Source organism: Phascolarctos cinereus, unplaced genomic scaffold, assembly GCF_003287225.1.
Source record: "Phascolarctos cinereus isolate Bilbo 61053 unplaced genomic scaffold, phaCin_HiC Scaffold_4;HRSCAF=312, whole genome shotgun sequence".
Taxonomy (NCBI): domain Eukaryota; kingdom Metazoa; phylum Chordata; class Mammalia; order Diprotodontia; family Phascolarctidae; genus Phascolarctos; species Phascolarctos cinereus.
In genome coordinates this window covers 711,298,805-711,316,545 of record NW_027555847.1, presented here as the reverse complement: position 1 = coordinate 711,316,545, position 17,741 = coordinate 711,298,805, and the positions used below count along the sequence as shown (strand labels likewise).

The 17,741-nt window shown below is 46.1% G+C and overlaps 1 protein-coding gene across 2 annotated transcripts in view; it reads right to left on the bottom strand.

The window, feature by feature from the left end:
* The window catches only part of DAO (D-amino acid oxidase), a 35,982-nt gene that overhangs the window by 1,388 nt on the left and 16,853 nt on the right, over window positions 1-17,741 (bottom strand). For both annotated transcript variants that reach the window (XM_021008055.1, XM_021008056.1), the window contains exons 3-10: window positions 16,872-16,986; window positions 14,920-14,996; window positions 14,344-14,409; window positions 12,984-13,038; window positions 9,505-9,609; window positions 8,521-8,603; window positions 5,928-6,045; window positions 4,955-5,053 (exon numbers count right to left, since the gene is read on the bottom strand). In XM_021008055.1, coding sequence (XP_020863714.1) covers window positions 4,955-5,053; window positions 5,928-6,045; window positions 8,521-8,603; window positions 9,505-9,609; window positions 12,984-13,038; window positions 14,344-14,409; window positions 14,920-14,996; window positions 16,872-16,986 — 718 coding nt within the window. The remainder of the gene's footprint in view (window positions 1-4,954; window positions 5,054-5,927; window positions 6,046-8,520; window positions 8,604-9,504; window positions 9,610-12,983; window positions 13,039-14,343; window positions 14,410-14,919; window positions 14,997-16,871; window positions 16,987-17,741) is intronic.

Below are 17,741 nucleotides of genomic sequence, written 5' to 3'. Positions count from 1 at the left end.
CCAAGGCCCCTCCCAACCCTGACATTCCATGTTCCAAGGCCTCTCTCAGCTCTGACATTCCCTGTTCTAAGGCCCCTCCCAGCCCTGACATCCCCTGTTCCAAGGCCCCTCCCAGCTCTGACATCCCCTGTTCTAAGGCCCCTCCCAGCCCTGACATGCCCTGTTCTAAGGCCCCTCCCAACCCTGACATTCCATGTTCCAAGGCCTCTCTCAGCTCTGACATTCCCTGTTCTAAGGCCCCTCCCAGCCCTGACATCCCCTGTTCCAAGGCCCCTCCCAGCTCTGACATCCCCTGTTCTAAGGCCCCTCCCAGCCCTGACATGCCCTGTTCTAAGGCCCCTCCCAACCCTGACATTCCATGTTCCAAGGTCCCTCCCAGCTCTGACATCCCCTGTTCTAAGGCCCCTCCCCGCCCTGCCATTCCCTGTTCTAAGGCCCCTCCCAGCCCTGACATTCCATGTTCCAAGGCCCCTCCCAGCCCTGACATCCCCTGTTCCAAGGCCCCTCCCAGCTCTGACATTCCATGTTCTAAGGTTCCTTCCAGCTCTTGCCTTTTTAGTTGTGGCATTCTATATGACCCAATAGATAGAGGGCTAGTTTTGAAGTCAAGAAAACATGGGTTCAAGCCTCGCTTTTGACCCACACTGACTGAGTGACCCTGGGCAAGGTCATTTAAACTCTAAGACTGTCAGCTGGGGCAGCTAGGTGGTGCAGCGGATAGAGCACCAGCCCTGGAGTCAGGAGGACCTGAGTTCAAATCCAGCCTCAGACACATAATACTTTCTAGCTGTGTGACTCTGGGCAAGTTACTTAACCCCAATTGCCTTGCAAAAAAAAAAAAAGACTGCCAGCTGCAGAGAAGGGCAGGACGATACTGGAAGAGGGTGCCTTCTCATCCCCAAGCTCCCAGGTCTCAGATGTTCTCTAATTCAGCCTAATGTGCCACTCTCTCCTGCCCTGGCATCTCCATTTCTGGGCACCTCTATCTTACTTCATGCCTTAGCTCTGAGTGTCCTGTAGCCAGCCACCTTTGATGGATTGGGGGCTGGGGGAGGGGCAGGGAGTGGATTATCCCTCTCTAAATTAATCCTGATTCCACTTAGCCTTCTTTGGAATTCTGGTGCCTTTCCAAGCATCATGACTCAGGGTCATCTCCAAGCTAAAATAGGAATAGGTTTTCAACTCAATTCACTCATACTCCATGGGGCCCCATTTCATTGCATTTATCGTCTTTTCTTACAACTAGTTTTTTACTTCTATTTTAAAAAATCATACTACACTGCTTTGGTCAAGCCCTATCTGGGACGAATGAGAAGTTTGGTGGGCCTTCTCAGGCACCTCCACAACCACTCACCCCCTGTCCTGGAGACCAGAGGCAGTTTGTTTTCATCTAGAATGGAAGCTCTCTGAGCCATCCCAACACTTTCACTTACTTGACCTTGGACAAGTCATTCCCCCCTCTCTCTGAGACTCAGTTTCCTCATATATAAAATGAGGTCATTGGACTACATGATCTTTAAAGTCCCTTCCAACTCAAAAATCCATGATAGCATCATCAGAGATTTCGAGTCTGAATCTAGCTGCCCCATTTTACAGAGGAGGAAACTGAGACTGGCAAAAGTTAAATTACTTTCCCAGGGTCACACAGCAAGTAAGTGTCTGAGATAAGATTTGAACCCAGAACTTTCTACTTTCAAGTGCAGTCAGTCAGTATGCTGAAGATGGTGGATATCAGTAGTCAGATCTGGGAACAGTCACTATAGCACAATGTCTCCCTGGGTGAACCTATGGTCCCCCTGGTACTAAAACAGGAAGAGGGCAGGATAAAGGTGGAAGAATAATGAATGAAACTCCTCTAGGGAGCCTGGGCCCCAGGGACTGGGTTCAATTGGTCAGGACAGATCCTCTCCAACCACAAAAGTAATTCAAGCAAGTGCCTCCCCCCCAAAAAAAAATCAATTCATCTAAAGACCAGTGGCTTCCTTCTACAGATGCAAAATCCCAGACACCTCAAATCTTAGCATCTCTGACTAAGAGGGACCTCTGGAGCCATCTAGGCCCACCTCCCACCGTACACAAGAATCTTCTTTATCCCTGAAGGCGACTGCCCAAAGAATCCATGCCATCCCATTTCTCCTGTTCAGTCCCTGCTTTCCCCGGGTAGTATGGTACGAAAGAGTACTGGGTTTAGTGTCAGAGGCCCTGGGTTCAAATCCTCACTCTGCTCCTTAATGCCTATATGAGCTTGGGAGCGTAACTCCGCCTCTCTGGGCCTCAGTTTCCTCTTCTGTAAAAGGAAAGAATGGGACTAGATGAGCTCAGAGTATCCCTCTCCAGGCCTCAGTTTCCTCTTTTGTAAAATGAGGGGAACTTTGAGGTCCCTTCCAGTTCAGAATCCATAATCCTATGATTCCAAAGGTCCTAGGACCCCCACGGCCTTTCTACCTTTCCATCAAAGATTTCTTTACATTACCTATGATTTGGAAAAGGAAATAAATTCATTCCCCCAAGGTGGAAAGAGCCTAGAATTTGGAGTTGAGAAGACCTGGATTCAAAATCCCAGCTCTGCTCCTGGCCTACATTTGTGACTTTGGACAAGTCACTTAGCTTATCTGGGCCTCAGTCTCCTCATCTGTAAAATGGAGACAATGATACCCATAAGACATATTGTGGCTGTTGTGAGATCATGGATGTGAAGCTCTGGGCCATGGAAATATCAGTTATTAATTTTTAGGATCCCAAATACAGGGTCAAAAGGGACCTTAGAGGCTCTCCCAGACTATTCCTTCATTTTGTGGATGAGGAAGTACTTTGCCCCAGGCCCTTCAGGTATTACGTAGCCAAGATAGAAATGAAAAGCTGAACAAAAATCCAGTCATCCCGTACACCACAGCACCTCTGAAAGTTCATGGATCTCAAACTGAATGGAACCTAAAGGCCATCTATTTCAATCCCACTTCTGTTTACAGATGAAGAAACTGAGTCTTAGGACCACTGAGTGAGTTACCCAAGGTCATACAGGTAGTGGATAGGAGAAGTGGGATTGAAACCCAGCTCTTCTGCTTCCAGGGCCAATGTTCTTTTTCCTAAGCTTTGACTGAGGCCAAAGCACGTTGGTATGGACCAGAGCTCAGGCCCCGGGCTCCTGTAGACATCAGTGGGGCTGGTTCAGAAATCTAAATCTTCATAAACTCAAGAATACCCAGGGACCATCCACCAATAGATAAGCAAAGGATATGAGCAAAAAATTCTCAAAAGAACCACAAAGTATTCACAACCATGTGAAAGAATGCTTAAAATCACTAGTAATAAAAGATATGTAACCCTGATGTTTCACCTCACACTGCAAATTGCAAAGGTATCAAGAGATGGCAACAGTCAACATTGGTGAGGTTGTAGGAAGATAGGCACACTAGCACATTGTTGGTGGAGCTGTGAATTTATCTAATCATTTTGGAAAGCAATTTGGAATTTTACAGATAAAGTGACTAAAAGGTCATAACTTTTGACCCGGAGATTCCATTACTGGGCTTCTGTATCATGGAGGCCATTGATAAGAAGCAAGTCTCCTTATTCACCAAACGTTTGTGACTACTTTTTGTGATAGCAAAGCATTAGAAACAAAGTAGATTCCCATTGACTGGAGGATGGCTAATTGTGGTACGTGAATGCAATGGAATGTTACTGTGTGGTAACAAATGATGTGACGAGCAGCTAGGGGGCTCCATAGTGCATAGAGTGCTGGGCCAGGAGTCAGGAAGACTCAATTTCCTGAGTTCAAATCTAGCCTCAGACACGTACTAGGTGGGTGACCCTGGACAAGTCACTTAACCCTGTTTGCCTCAGTTTCCTCATCTGTAAAATGAGATGGAGAAGGAAATGGCAAACCACGCCAGTGTCTCTGCCAAGAAAACCTCAAATGGGGTCACAGAGAGTCAGACATGACTGAAATGACTGAATAACAACACAAGGATGTGTGTGATGAATACAGAGAAATGTGGGAAAGATCGACAAGAACAGATGTAGAGTAATGTCAGCAGAACCAAGAAAACAATATACACAATGACCACAACAATGGGAATGGAAAGAGCAAATACACATGCACAGAAGTCAACAGTGAATGCTGCAAAATCTAAAAGAACAATTATGAAGAGAACAAGCATTTATGTAGCCCTACTATGTGCCAGGCACTATGCTAAGCACTTTACATGTCTTTCATTGTCACAACAACCCTGGGAGGGAGGGGCTGTTATGGTCCGTGTTTTAAAGTTGAGGAAAGCGAGGCAGACAGTAGTGAAATGACTTGTCACACAGTCAGGAATTATCTTTAGCTGCATTTGAACTCAGATCTTCCTGACCCTAGGCTCTATCTGCTGCCTGCCTACCACACCCCTTTGCAAGAGTGGGAGGTCTATAGGTGTTGCTCATTACACATATTTTCAGACTTTTTCAACACATTTATCTGTTTTGCTGATTTTTTCCTCCTTTTGTATTTAAAAGAATACTATATGCTACGTGGGATGGCTCTCTGGCAGGAGGAGGCAGAAGTATACTGAGGGAAATTATGGAGATGTAAAAAAAAACATGAATAAAAAACTTATTTCAATGTTTTTCTTTAAAAGAATACCCCCGGAGCAACAGAGGACCTGAGTTCAAATCTGGCCTCAGACACATAACATTTACTAGCTGTGTGACCCTAGGCAAGTCACTTAACCCCATTGCCTAGCCAAATAAATAAATAAAAGAATACCCCGGTGATCCCTTTGTTCACCACCCCTCACATTCCCATCTTATGACTTTGGGCAAGTCACCCTCCTGGGGCCTCAATTTCCCCAACTAAAGAGTCTTCTATTGCCTTCCTACTTCCCAGGGATGGATGTGAAAAGTCCTTTGGAAGGAAAAGTACTATGGGTGACAAGTGGCATTATTAATCTTCTGGCTCAGGAGACCATACCTCTGCCTTGAAGGGTCCACATGATAGCTTCTCTCTCTCCAGCCGGACTTGGGGTCGGACTGGCCGTAAACCACTCCATGTACTCACGATGTGTGCATCCTGAAATGAAATGCTTCAGTAACGGGTTTTTTCATGTTGTTGTTGTTGTTGTTATTTGGGGGAAAGGAAATGTGTGTTGTCACTTATTTCTTCCTATTTAACTTTGGGCAAGTCACTTAGCAGCTCTGAGCCTCAGTTTCCCTTTCTGTAAAATTAGAGGGTTGAACTTGATGGTTTCTAAGATTCTCTTCAGTTCCGTGATGAGAATGGCATTAAGAATAGAAATACCCCTGGGGAAGGGGAATCAGTGTGGATTGATGAGATTCGCTAGCAGGCTCATGGGAAGAGGACTCAGATACCACCTGGACTTGGGGACAGCTCTTGGTCACGACCACATTTATAACTAGGGTGGAGCAATAGGGTCTTTTCCCCAGGTGTTGAAACTTAGAGTGTGCCAAAATTGGGGGATCCTTCTTCCCTCTGTTCACCATACCCAGCTGACTCCCACATCTACCTCCCCAGTACAGGTCAGTTCTTCAGCAGAGTAAAACCCTCATTGAGTCCCAGATATACTTCCTCTCCTTGGTGACCATGCCCCAAGAGAGCTCCCCACAAAAGCTCATTTTTACAGGTGATGAAACTGAGTCCCCTGGAGGGAAAATTACTTGCCCAAGGTCATACAGGTAGTTTAATGGCAGGTACCTTTCACTACTACCCCAAACTATCCCCACCTCATTCTAGTTGCAAAAAATTCCTGATGACAGCCCTTAGCACTGCACATACATCATTGGTATGTTCCCAGCTTGAAGAAAATCAAGCTCCTTTCTCATCCCCATGAAGATTCACTCCAAGTTTTAGTGCCTTCCTGTGGCTTCAGGGGCCCCAAGGCCAGGACATCAATTTGGAAGTGGAAGGACAATTGGTCCTGCCTTACCCGAAGTGTGGGATCCAAGTGGCAGCAGCCTTCCCAAATGGCATTGTAGTCCTGGGAATCATTCTTCTCATTCCAGTTCCCCAATTGAAAGATGCCACCCAGAGTGACTGTCTGGCTCCTGGGTCAGGAGGGAGAAGGAAGTGGAATGGTGGGCTCTGAGCCCCCAATCACCTGCTCTCATCATCTCTCCTACCAACATTATCTCCATCAGCCTCATCACCACCATTCAAATTGTATTACATTTGCTAAGTATTTACTGTGCGAAGAGCATTTTGCTGGGTTCTGGAACAGACAGGATTGTTAGATGAGGCATAGCCCTTATCCTCAAGGGCTCACACTCTTTGTAGTAGGAAGACAGGACACACAGGGATAAATAGAATAGCTTTACTTCTTACTATATGAACAAAGTCCTTTCCTTGAAGACTTTCTATACGGTGAAAATCCATGTTAAGAAAACAGACCACAGGGGCAGCTAGGTGGCACAGTGGATAGAGCACCAGCCGTGAAGTCAGGAAGACCTGAGTTCAAATCCAGCCTCAGACCAAACACTTGACACGTACTAGCTGTGTGACCCTGGGCAAGTCACTTAACCCCAATTGACCCCCTCCCAAAAAGAAAAGAAAAAAATAAGAAAGAAAACAGATCATGATCTGTCCTCAGAGAGGAGATGCTTTGGGGGATTGGCATCAGGGCTAGGCTGGAACCAGCTCAAACTGGCTCACAAGTGCTGATTGTTAAATTTTTAGTGTAAGCATTTACACCGAGGAAATCATCAAGTGAGGCAAATTGGGGCTTGATTTATGTTTCATTATCGTATAGACTTAAAGTGAAGGGGAAAATGGTCATAATACAGATTAAACTCAAAAGTGTGTCATGCACACATTTTTTTTCTGGAGAGCTGGTTGTTAAACATTTATCAGCACACCTCTGCCTGGCATCATGTTTTTGCTCAGGTTTCTATAATGGAAAAGAATAGTTCATGGAATGAAAAAATGATAATTATTGTTTATTAAAGTAAAAATTTATGAGTATCCATGTGCCAAGGGACGGGCATTTATAATACCTTATAAAAGGTCCATAAGAAAGGTGCAAGTAAAGAGCTCTGTGAAGGACAAGGGGAAAATCATCATCAGCCAAAAGGAGGACTTCATGGAGGTGGAGGCATTTGAGTTGGGCTCCAAATCATGGCAAGAATGTAATGGGCAGAGAGTGAGCAGAATATCCCAGCTATAATGAGCAGTGGGAGCTGAGGAAGAGAGGTGGATAAATGTGGAACAGTGAGTCCAGCAACTTGACTGAAGTATCAAGTATATGGAAGGGAGGAGTATGAGATCTGTCTGGAAATGCAGCAAGGAGATAGAACAGTTGGGGCCTTGCATGCCTATTACCACCATCATCATCACTGGCACCACCACCCCTATGACTCCCATCACCACCAACACCATCACCACAGCTAACCCTATCGCCACTCAGTAACACCATCATCTCTACCGCCATGACCATGACTATCACCTCCACCAACACCATCACCACAGCTAACCCTATCGCCACTCAGTAACACCATCATCTCTACCGCCATGACCATGACTATCACCTCCACCAACACCATCACCACAGCTAACCCTATCGCCACTCAGTAACACCATCATCTCTACCGCCATGACCATGACTATCACCTCCACCAACACCATCACCACAGCTAACCCTATCGCCACTCAGTAACACCATCATCTCTACCGCCATGACCATGACTATCACCTCCACCAACACCATCTCCACAGCTAACCCTATCGCCACTCAGTAACACCATCATCTCTACCGCCATGACCATGACTATCACCTCCACCAACACCATCACCACAGCTAACCCTATCGCCACTCAGTAACACCACCATCTCTACCGCCATGACCATGACTATCACCTCCACCAACACCATCACCTCCATCACCACCACCACTGTGGTTATTATCATCACCATTAATGCCATCGTCACTACCAGCACCATGACTATACTGATCACTTTTACCATCAATGCCTATATCACTACCAATGCCACCAACTGTCACCCCCAATACCATCACCACCACCATTATGACTATAACAATCACTGTCACCACCACCATCACCATCACCAACACCGTCACTACCGCCATCACCATGACTATCATTGTCCATCGCCATTGCAATGGATTTGCTCATTGTTCAATCTACCCCTGTTCCAAGAGTCTGATGGGCTGGGCCTTTCTCACCAATTCTACTTGGTCCTTGAGGGGAGTAATGAATGGTAATTACCAAAAGGAAACTTCAAGCTTGAGGTCAGGAAAAGACTTCCTAACAATGAGAGCTATTCAAAAGGAATGGGCTGCCTGAAGAGAGGTGGGCTCTCACTCCTCCACTGGAGGTCAGCATGCAGAGGCTAGAGGGAAATAGCAGAAGTCCCTTCCCCCTCTGACCTTGTGTGGGTCTGGGGGGAGGGTAGGTCCAGCTGGACTGAGGTCCCCAGCCTCTGAGGACAATTCATGGAGTAGCCCCATCATAAAAGGGCATGAAGGCCTTCCTTGCCCTACCCCCACCCCCAAGTTGGTACCTTACCCTGGGATGATATATGGGGCCTTGTACATCCCAGCATCTGGATCATGAGTGACAATGAAGTGCTTCATCCAAGGGGCAAAGACCTGGACGGAACAAAAGGGAAAGATCTGTGGATGGCCATGCCCCACCCACATGCCAGGACCAGAGACTCCCTTCCTGGGCTTCTAGTAGGACTGCATTCCTTAGTCTCCAGTGCCCTGATGGGCCCAGCTTATGGAGAAGCTCACACAGGCTCCACACTCTAGAAGGTCCTGCTTCCCCGGGAGCATCCTCTCCCCAGCACTGACAATAGGCAGAAGCTTACTCTAGACCTCCTTAGATGGAAAGCTATGGCAGAGCCAGAAAAAGTCATTAGCATTTCCTTGGCAAGGACGAAAAATTCCCAAACCCTTCCCAACTCCACCTAGTAGGGTATGACCTCCCACCAGAGCCTTCACCATAATCCTATTTCTGTAGTGCTGTGAAGTTTACAAAGGGCTTTCCTTATAACAACCCAGAAAGATAGGTAATTTTTTCAGAAAAGGAGACTGAGGTTCAGAGAAGTGACCTGACAGCTTATAAATATCAGATCTCTCCACTCTGCCAATCTGCCTTCCTCATATGTCACAGCTTGTCACAAAATACGTGTATCTGTGTCCTGAGAAGTGGGATTTTCTGACCCTGAAACTATAGGTATTCATTTTTTAAACTTACCTTTGGAAGGGTCCCTTCTTGCACTCCCATGGAGTAGTACAAACCCCAGGTAGCTGCCTACCCCATGGGCCCCCAGCCTTGACTCGGTGTCCTGAACCCTAAGGTGCCAGCTTTAGCCAGCCCTCCAGCGTGGGCCCCTCCTTCCCAAGCCAGCCCTTTCTCTGGGCACCTTGATCATTCTGTTTAAAAGACTTTCCACAGAAGTCCTCAGAGGCCTTTGACCCTTGGGCTGTAGTCAAGGACATCTCCTTCACCACCACTGCCCCCCAACACCATGGTCACCAGACCCACCTTGAGGATCTGTCCCCGTGCAGGCTGCAGCAACGGGTCGGCTTGCAGCTGCCCAGCCCACACTCCAGTGCAATTGATGATGATGTCTGCCCCTTCCCTCGCCACCTGGGGACAAATGGCACATGGGGAGGGGAGAAGAGAGGGCTGCTGAGCACAGCCTCCTGAACATCCCTCTGGGGATCCGAGAAACCCCAGGAGGTAGGAGCAGAGAAGGAGGGGGGCCCAGCCCAGGCCCTGCTCCTGTGGTGTCCGCCCCCGCCCCCATCAAGGTTTGCCCCCAACCGGGAAAGGAGCATTCCTAGGAACTGGATCTGATGTTCCAGCATCCTTTAAAAAATTATTCTGAATTTAAACATTTAATGTTGTGATTAACCACTAGATCTGGCAATACCAGTTAACTGTAAGCTCTTTGAAGGCAGTGACTGTTTTCTTTATATTCTCTATGCCTGGCACACATTAGGCACTTAATAGATGCATATTTGATTGAACCAAGTTGAAATGAAGTAAAAGAGCCAGCACAAGGTTCTGTGTGTTTAATGATAAACAAAATAATCCACAAATCCTTGAGCCATGTGGGCAAGCCCCTTAGTGTAGGAGTCTCGGTTTCCTTCTCTGTAAAATAATAATAATAATAAAATGATAATAACTAGAGTTTCTATAGCATTTTAAGGTTTGCACAGTGCTTTACATATTGATTCTCCCAATAGCCCTGTGAGGGAGGTGCTATTAGTACACCCACTTTGCAAATGAGGAAACTAAAGCTCAGAGGTGAAATGATTTGCCCAAGGTCACACAGCTAAGTACTTGTCTGAGAGCAGATTTGAACTCTGGTCTTCCTGACTCCAACCTGGAAGTCTACCACTGTAACACCTGACAGTCATATCTCTGGTACCTAACTGATGGGGAGCAGCACACCACATCATGCGAGGGGCCGACCTTGGGCCCCAGGCTTGTGGAGGATGCTCCAGAGTCACTGGTGTGTCACACAGCAGAGGACTTTGTAATGTCGAATTGAGCTGCCGTTTGGTCGCTGGCACTGGGGTTAGTGCTAAGGCAGATCTGAGGGTTCCACTGGCCTCACTCTGGCTTCTTCTCCCCATTTTTGGGTGCCCGGTTTCCTTACTTTCACTGAGTTTGGAGCGGGGATGGCAGGCACGAAGCGGGGTTGGGCATGCCGTCCCTGCGCATTTGGCAATATCACCTTGGAACAAAGACAGAAGAGCCTTAAGGGGATGAGACAGAGGGCAAGACCATAGCCAGGGACCTGAAGGGCCCTTGAGTCCAGCCTACTCATTTCACAGATGAGGAAACTGAGGCCCAGGAAACTTAACTGACTTGCCCACACAGGCAATGACCGTTAAAGGTTGGATTTGAACTCAGATCCTTGGACATAAAATCAATGCTCTTTGCTTTATTCCCCAGTGGCCTCCCAAGTCACTTGGCCTTCTGAGTTGTAGCGTTCTCACTGTAAAATGGAAACTCATCGTGTTCATAACATAGGGTTGTTGTAAGGTTTAGAAGAGAGGACACTTAAAATAATCACGCAAGCTTTAAAAGCACAGTAGGATGGTATTTACTGCACTATTATCCAAAGCCACTTTGTGGTTGTTGTTCAGTGATGTCTGACTCTTCGTGACCCCGTTTGGGGTTTTCTTGGCAAAGATACTGGAGTGGTTTGCCATTTCCTTCTCCGGCTCATTTTACAAGTGAGGAAACTGAGGCCAACAGGGGAAGTGACCTGCCCAGGGTCACACAGCTAGTAAGTGTCTGAGGCTGGATTTGAACTCAGGTCTTCCTGACTCTAGGCCTGCCACTGCACCACCTAGCTGCCTCAAAGTCACTTTAAATATACAATATAATATGCAATACCCTTCCTTCGTTCTACTTTGCTATGGAAATGCTTAGGGCAGAGTTGATTGTGTGTGTGTGTGTGTGTGTGTTTGTTAAATTTAGAATAAAAAATGTAAACACTGTGTAGATGATGGTTATTATTGTCCACCGTTACATAAAAAAGGAACAGAAGCAGGACTTGAATCAGATCTTCTGATTTCAGAATCAGTATACTTGCCACTACAAGCATTTATTAAGCACCTGCTGCACTTAACATGATCCATAGTATTGCTTTATGGGTTTTTGTAAAGTCCATGGGACAGGGTTTTTGTTTTGTTTTCTTCCTGAGGCAATCAGGGTTAAGTGAGTTGCCCAGGGTCACACAGCTAGTAAGTGTCACGTATCTGAGGCAGGATTTGAACTCAGGTCCTCCTGACTTCAGGGCCAGTGCTCTATCCACTAAGCCACCTCGCTGCCCCGGGACAGGGTTTTTAAGGAAACAATTCTTTGTTTACCTCTGGGTAAAGAATATGTATGCACCCAGACAGTGTCATAAACTGGTGGCCACACAACAAGGAAAATCCATGCCTGAGTTATAAAATAGAAGAGCAGACAGGTGTAATTCTTGTTCCAATTAAAGCAAAGATCAGCCCAATGGCTTTCATTCCATTTTAATCATTGACGGGGAGCTTTTCTGACAGAATACGATGAAAAGTACCATTTCACTGACGTAGGCACTGTTTCAGAACTTTACACTGATGGATTTTTTTGTACTTTTTAATCCAAATTAGCACATTTCGATTTGTTCTTGCTGTATTTTAAGAACTTGAGCCTTTTCTCTGCCCTTCCTTAATCTAAAGACTATCGAGCATCCATTTTGGGACAATGTTGTAAACACAAATGTATGAAATAAAAGAAAGCAAACTCCCCCCCCAAAAAAAAAACCCCAAACCGCAGCCCTGTTAAGTCCTAGGGATACAAAGAAAGGCAAAAACAGTCCAACAGGCCTGTCCTCAAGGAACTCTCAGTCTAATGGGGGAGCCAGCACACACATAACTAGGCAAATACAAGATATATACACAGTAGATATTAGTCATTTAATCAACTAGTATTTATTAACACCTACTATGTGCCAGGCTTGGAGTCAGGAAGACTCATCTTCCTGAGTTCAAATCCAGACTCAGGTGCTTACTAGCTGTGTGACCCTGGACAAGTCACTTTATCATGCTTGCCTCAAAAGAAAAACAAAAAAAAAACCAAATCATGTTTGCCTCAGTTTCCCTGTCTATTAAATGAGCTGGAGAAGGAAATGGCAAACCACTCCATTATCTTTGCCAAGAAAACCCCAAATGGCGTCACAAAGAGTTGGACACGACTGAAAGATTTACTAACATGTGCCAGGTATCATGTTAATCTCTGGGGTTACAAAAAAAGACAAAGGCATCCCCTTGCCTCCCAGGAGCTTCCAGCCATAATGGAAAGTACTTAGAAGTCAGGAAAAAGGGTTACTGGAAACCAGAAGCTTCTCCTACCCTCCCCTGCCCACCTTGGAGGGTTCCCAGTGACTGGGGAAGGGAGGCAGCTAGAATTAAGAACAGCACTGGACTCCCTCCCAGCTTCAGCCAATCTATTCTTCTCCCTTGATTTACCTCCTCAAAGGACTGGACTTTTCTCAGGAAGAATTTGACTCCCCGTTCAGTTAACCTGCAAGACAAGGTTTCAGCAGGAGAAGGTGGTCAGCGAGTCAGAAGGCTGCAGCCCTGCCCAGTCTTCTTCTTCACAAGATTTAGAGTTTCAAGATCATCCGGTCTCATGCCCTTGTTTTATAAATGGAGAGACTCAGGTAGAACTTTTAAAGTCCAAGAAGCTCATTTTACAGATGGAGAAACTGAGGCTTGGGAAAGGGAAAATACAAGTAGCAAAGCCAAGGTTAGAACCTGGGTCTTTTGTCTCCAAAGTCAGAGTTCTTGCCACTGCAACACACTGACTCTCCCCAGTTCCCCAGCAGTTATAAGGGGTCTCTGGTCTCCTGTTCATCCAGCTAGTACTAGGTCATTTATAGGTTCTTCATCTTTTGGGGGGTCATGGACTCCCTTGACAGTCTGAGGAAGCCTACAGACCTCTTCTCAAAGTCATATTTTTTAAATTCATAAAATGGGATGCATAGGACTACCAAAGGAGAATGGAAATAAAAGTTCTTGAAATATGAAAAAACAATTTGCAGACCCCAGGTTAAGAACCTTGGAGGCCATGCAGTAGAGCACTGGGGAGTCTGAGGCTGTAGAATCTCTGGAGCTCAGGAGTTCTGAACTCGAGCAGGATTTAAGCCAGTCAGGCTCAGTCAGACTCAAACCGAGATCTTCCTGCCTCCAAGACAGATATTCTCCACCTCTCCATCACCCACGGCCTCTCCATTGTATCCAAGGACACCAAGACACATGAAACAATCCCTATGCCCAAGGGACTGGAAACTCCAACGTTGAAGGGGCCTTAGAGGCACCTAGTCCAACCCAGACCAGAATATCAGGTCCCACAAGTGGCCGTCCTCGATGGGTCTGAAGCCATCTAGGTCTAGTGAGGAGGAAGCAGATGCCTCCTGAGACGGCCCAGATTGAGAAGGCTCTGACTGTGCCAAGCTTAAAGCTGTCTCCTTGTAGCATCTACCCCCTGCTTCTATTTCTGCCCTTTGGATCCAGGCTGAGAAGATGGAATCATGCATGGATCCTTGAAGTACAACCCTGTATTATTACCTTTTTTTTTTTAATTTGGTGAGGCAATTGGGGTTATGTGACTTGCCCAGGGTCACACAGCTAGTAAGTGTCATGCGTCTGAGGCTGGATTTGAACTCAGGTCCTCCTGACTCCAAGGCTGGAGCTTTATCCACTGCACACCTAGCTTCCCCTACAACCCTGTATTATTGTTGGGACAATGGATGACGATCTTAAGCCTGAGGGGCTGAATTCCCCCCCCCCCAAGCCATGCCCCTGATGGGGATGAGGCAGCACTCACCTCTGGGTGAGCCAGGGCAGGTATTTATTGCCTTCCAAGATCAATGCAGTGTTGAACCATCCGTAGCTAACACAAGAGGTGAGGAGCAAAGGAATGGCATGGTTAAGAAGGAGCAGGCCCGGCAATTAATATACATTTTAAAATCATTTTACTGTCATTTACTCTGATTTCTCCTTTCTGTGCATATACATTTGAAATACAAATAGTTGCAAGCAGAGATTATCATTTTACTTTAAATTAAAGATTTTCATCCTCCTATCTCTATTTTCTCTTCCTTAAGGATTAAGAAAAAATGCACTTCATGAACTTAAATTCCTGTCCTTTTGATGTTGGAGGAGAAATCTCCCCAAGCTCCAGGCTCTCCTCAAAGTAGGCTGGAGAGAGGCCTACCTACATGTGCAAGCGGGTAGAGTGAGGCTTGGTGAGGGAGCCCACAGCAATGCTGCTCATGGCTCCAGAGGGGAAAGTACCAGCCAACAGTGCCTGCCACCGTACATCAGCATTTGGGGGGGGGGGAAACGTTCTGCTCTGCCTGAAGCAAATCCCTCCCTTGCCCAATGGTCCCATCAGTCCTACCTGTAACCAGGAAACAGCTCAAGCTCTCGGGGTGTCAGTTTCCGAAACCCCAGAACCGTGTCTTTCCAGGAGGGATCCTACAGAGGGAAAAATCATGACCCCATGAAATCCAAAGGGAGCTTCTGATTCAGACTCCTATCCACTCTGAATTCCCTGTATCAACTAACCAAAAAGCATATTGCATATGGGCTCTTGGTATGCTAAGCCGGGCCATAGGAAGAAAAGGCAAAAACAGTTCTTGCCCTAGAGAAGCTTCCATTCTACCGGAGGAGACCATGTGATCACATCTAAATGTATATACAATGTGTTCAAAATAGATACAAAGGAGCCTTGGAAGGGAGGACTCTCAGAGCTAGGGGGATCAGGGCAGGTTTCGTGAAGAAGGTGGTACCTGAACTGAGTCTGAGAGGGAGCCAGGGATTTCAAGACATGGAGGTAAAGAGAAAAACATTTCCAAGAATGTAGTGGGTACAGAGTAGGGAGCGGGTCAGTATGGTTTAATCACAAAGTTTCTAGATGGAGAGCAAAGTGTAAGACTGGAAAGGTAGAAAGGGACCACCTCACGAAGAGATCTAAATGTCAGATAGAGAAAAGCAGTCACCAGGATTCTACTTGAATATTTCCAGTAATGGGAACCTTACTACCTACCGAGGTAGCCCAACACATTTATAGACAACCCCATGAGGACCTTCTTTCTTAGTAGCTGCCCTTTCTATAATGATTTAAAGTTTACAAAGTACTTTTAATTAATTTGTCTCGTTTGAGCTTCACCACAACTTTGTGACTTTGATGCTAAGGGTATTATTGTCCCATTTTGCAGATGAGGAAGTTGAGAGCCGCTCAGAAAGGTTAAGCAAGTAGCCCAAGGTCACACAGCTATACAGTCATGGATCTAGAGCTGGAAGGGACCCAAGGAGCCATTTAGTCCATTTGGGCAAACTTAAGCCCACCAAGGTTAAGTGACTTGGCCAAGGTCACACAGGTAGAAAGTGAAAGAACTAGGATTTGAATTTCAGTCCTGTGACTCAGTTTAGTACTTTTTCCTCTCTACCACAGTAAATTTCAGAAGCAGATTTTACACCCATGTCTTTCTGGTTCCAAACCCAGCTCATACATGTTTGTAATTGTCCCTAAATCTGTGTCTTAGTATACCTTCTACTCACTGGCACTAATTCTACTTTCCAGAGCTATACAGAATACAAGCAATACTAGAATCAGAAAGACCTGAGTTCAAATCCTGAGTCAGACACTTACTAGCTTTGTGAACCCAGGCAAGTCATTCAATTGCTGTCTGCCTCAGTTTCCTCATCTGTAAAATGGAGATAATAATCACACCTCCTTCCCAGGGTTGTTGTGAAGATAAAAAGAGACAATAATTATAAAACAGCCTAATGGCTGACACATGTTAAGTGCTATATAAATGTTAGTGATTATAATGATAATATCAATATTAAAGCCCTTTGTAAGCCTTAAAGTTCTGTGTAATTGCTAGCTATTATTGTTATTTGCACCCTTCTTTCTACTCACAGCCACCACCTAGTCCAGATCCTCATCACCTCGTGAGTATGTTATTTCGCTAGTAACTGCATCCTGACTACATCACCCTCTAGCCAGAGGTGAGCAGCATGTTTCATCTTTGGTCCTCGGGAATGGCGATTGGATACTGCATTGGTCAGAGTCCCTTAGTCCTTCAGAGTTGTTTATTTCCACAATAATGTTGTCATTGTGTAAATTGCTCACTTCACTTTGCATCCATTCATAAAAGTCTTCCTAGGTTTCTCTGAAACCATCCCCTTCATCTTTTCTTACAGTACAATAGCATTCCATCACGTTTTCATGTGCTAATTTGTTCTGCCATTCCCCAGCTGATGAGTTTCCCTTTTAGTTTCTAATTCTTTGCTGTTTCCAACAAACGCTCCCTCCCTCCCAGGACAGAGGTCAAGCTGACTTACTGGGACAACTCTGGAGAAGAGGTTGTAGCCTGAGAGGAGGAATAGACCCATTTTCTTGGCTTCTGGAGAATTGATGTAGCCCAGTAGGTAGTCAAAGGTCTTTCGGTTCCAAGCCCTGTGAGTACAGAAACACACAAAGGGGTGGAAAAACCCCTGGGAGTAGTTGCCAACTCTGAGAGGGACCCTCAGTAGAGCTGTGAGCTGGCTAGGGCTTGGTCTGAGAAGGGGGAGGGCTGGAGGAGACCTTAGAAATCAGCTAGGCACGTTCAAGGGTCATTGGATCCTAGATCTGGAACTGGGAGGTAACTTGGAGGGCATTGAGTCCAACCCCTTCATTTTACAGATGGGGAAACTGAGGCCCAGCCAAATAAAGGCACTTCACTAAGATCACAGGACCCAAGATCTGGAGTCAGAGGCCATGAAGTCCAAGCTATCATGTTCCTCTTGTGGACACTTGGCTCTATCAGAATCTCTCTGCTCCCATCTTGTGTACTCCACCATAAGCTGACATCACTCACCCATGCCCAGCAGCACCCAGGGCATGTCTCCTAGAGGCAGTATGGTGCTGTGGGAGAAGAACCCGCCCTACAGCCAGAGGACCTGGGTTCAAACATTTGCTGCTTACCATCTGTGCAACATTAATTGTTTTTTTTGTTTGTTTGCTTGTTTGTTTTTTGGCTAGCCAATGGGGTTAAGTGACTTGCCCAAGTCACATAGCTAGTAAGTGTTATGTGTCTGAGGCCAGATTTGAACTCAGGTCCTCCTGGCTCCAGGGCCAGTGCTCTATCCACTGTGCCACCCAGCTGCCCCTTGTGCAACATTTATTAAGCACCTATTATGCACCAGGCAGCATTGTATTGGGTACTGGGG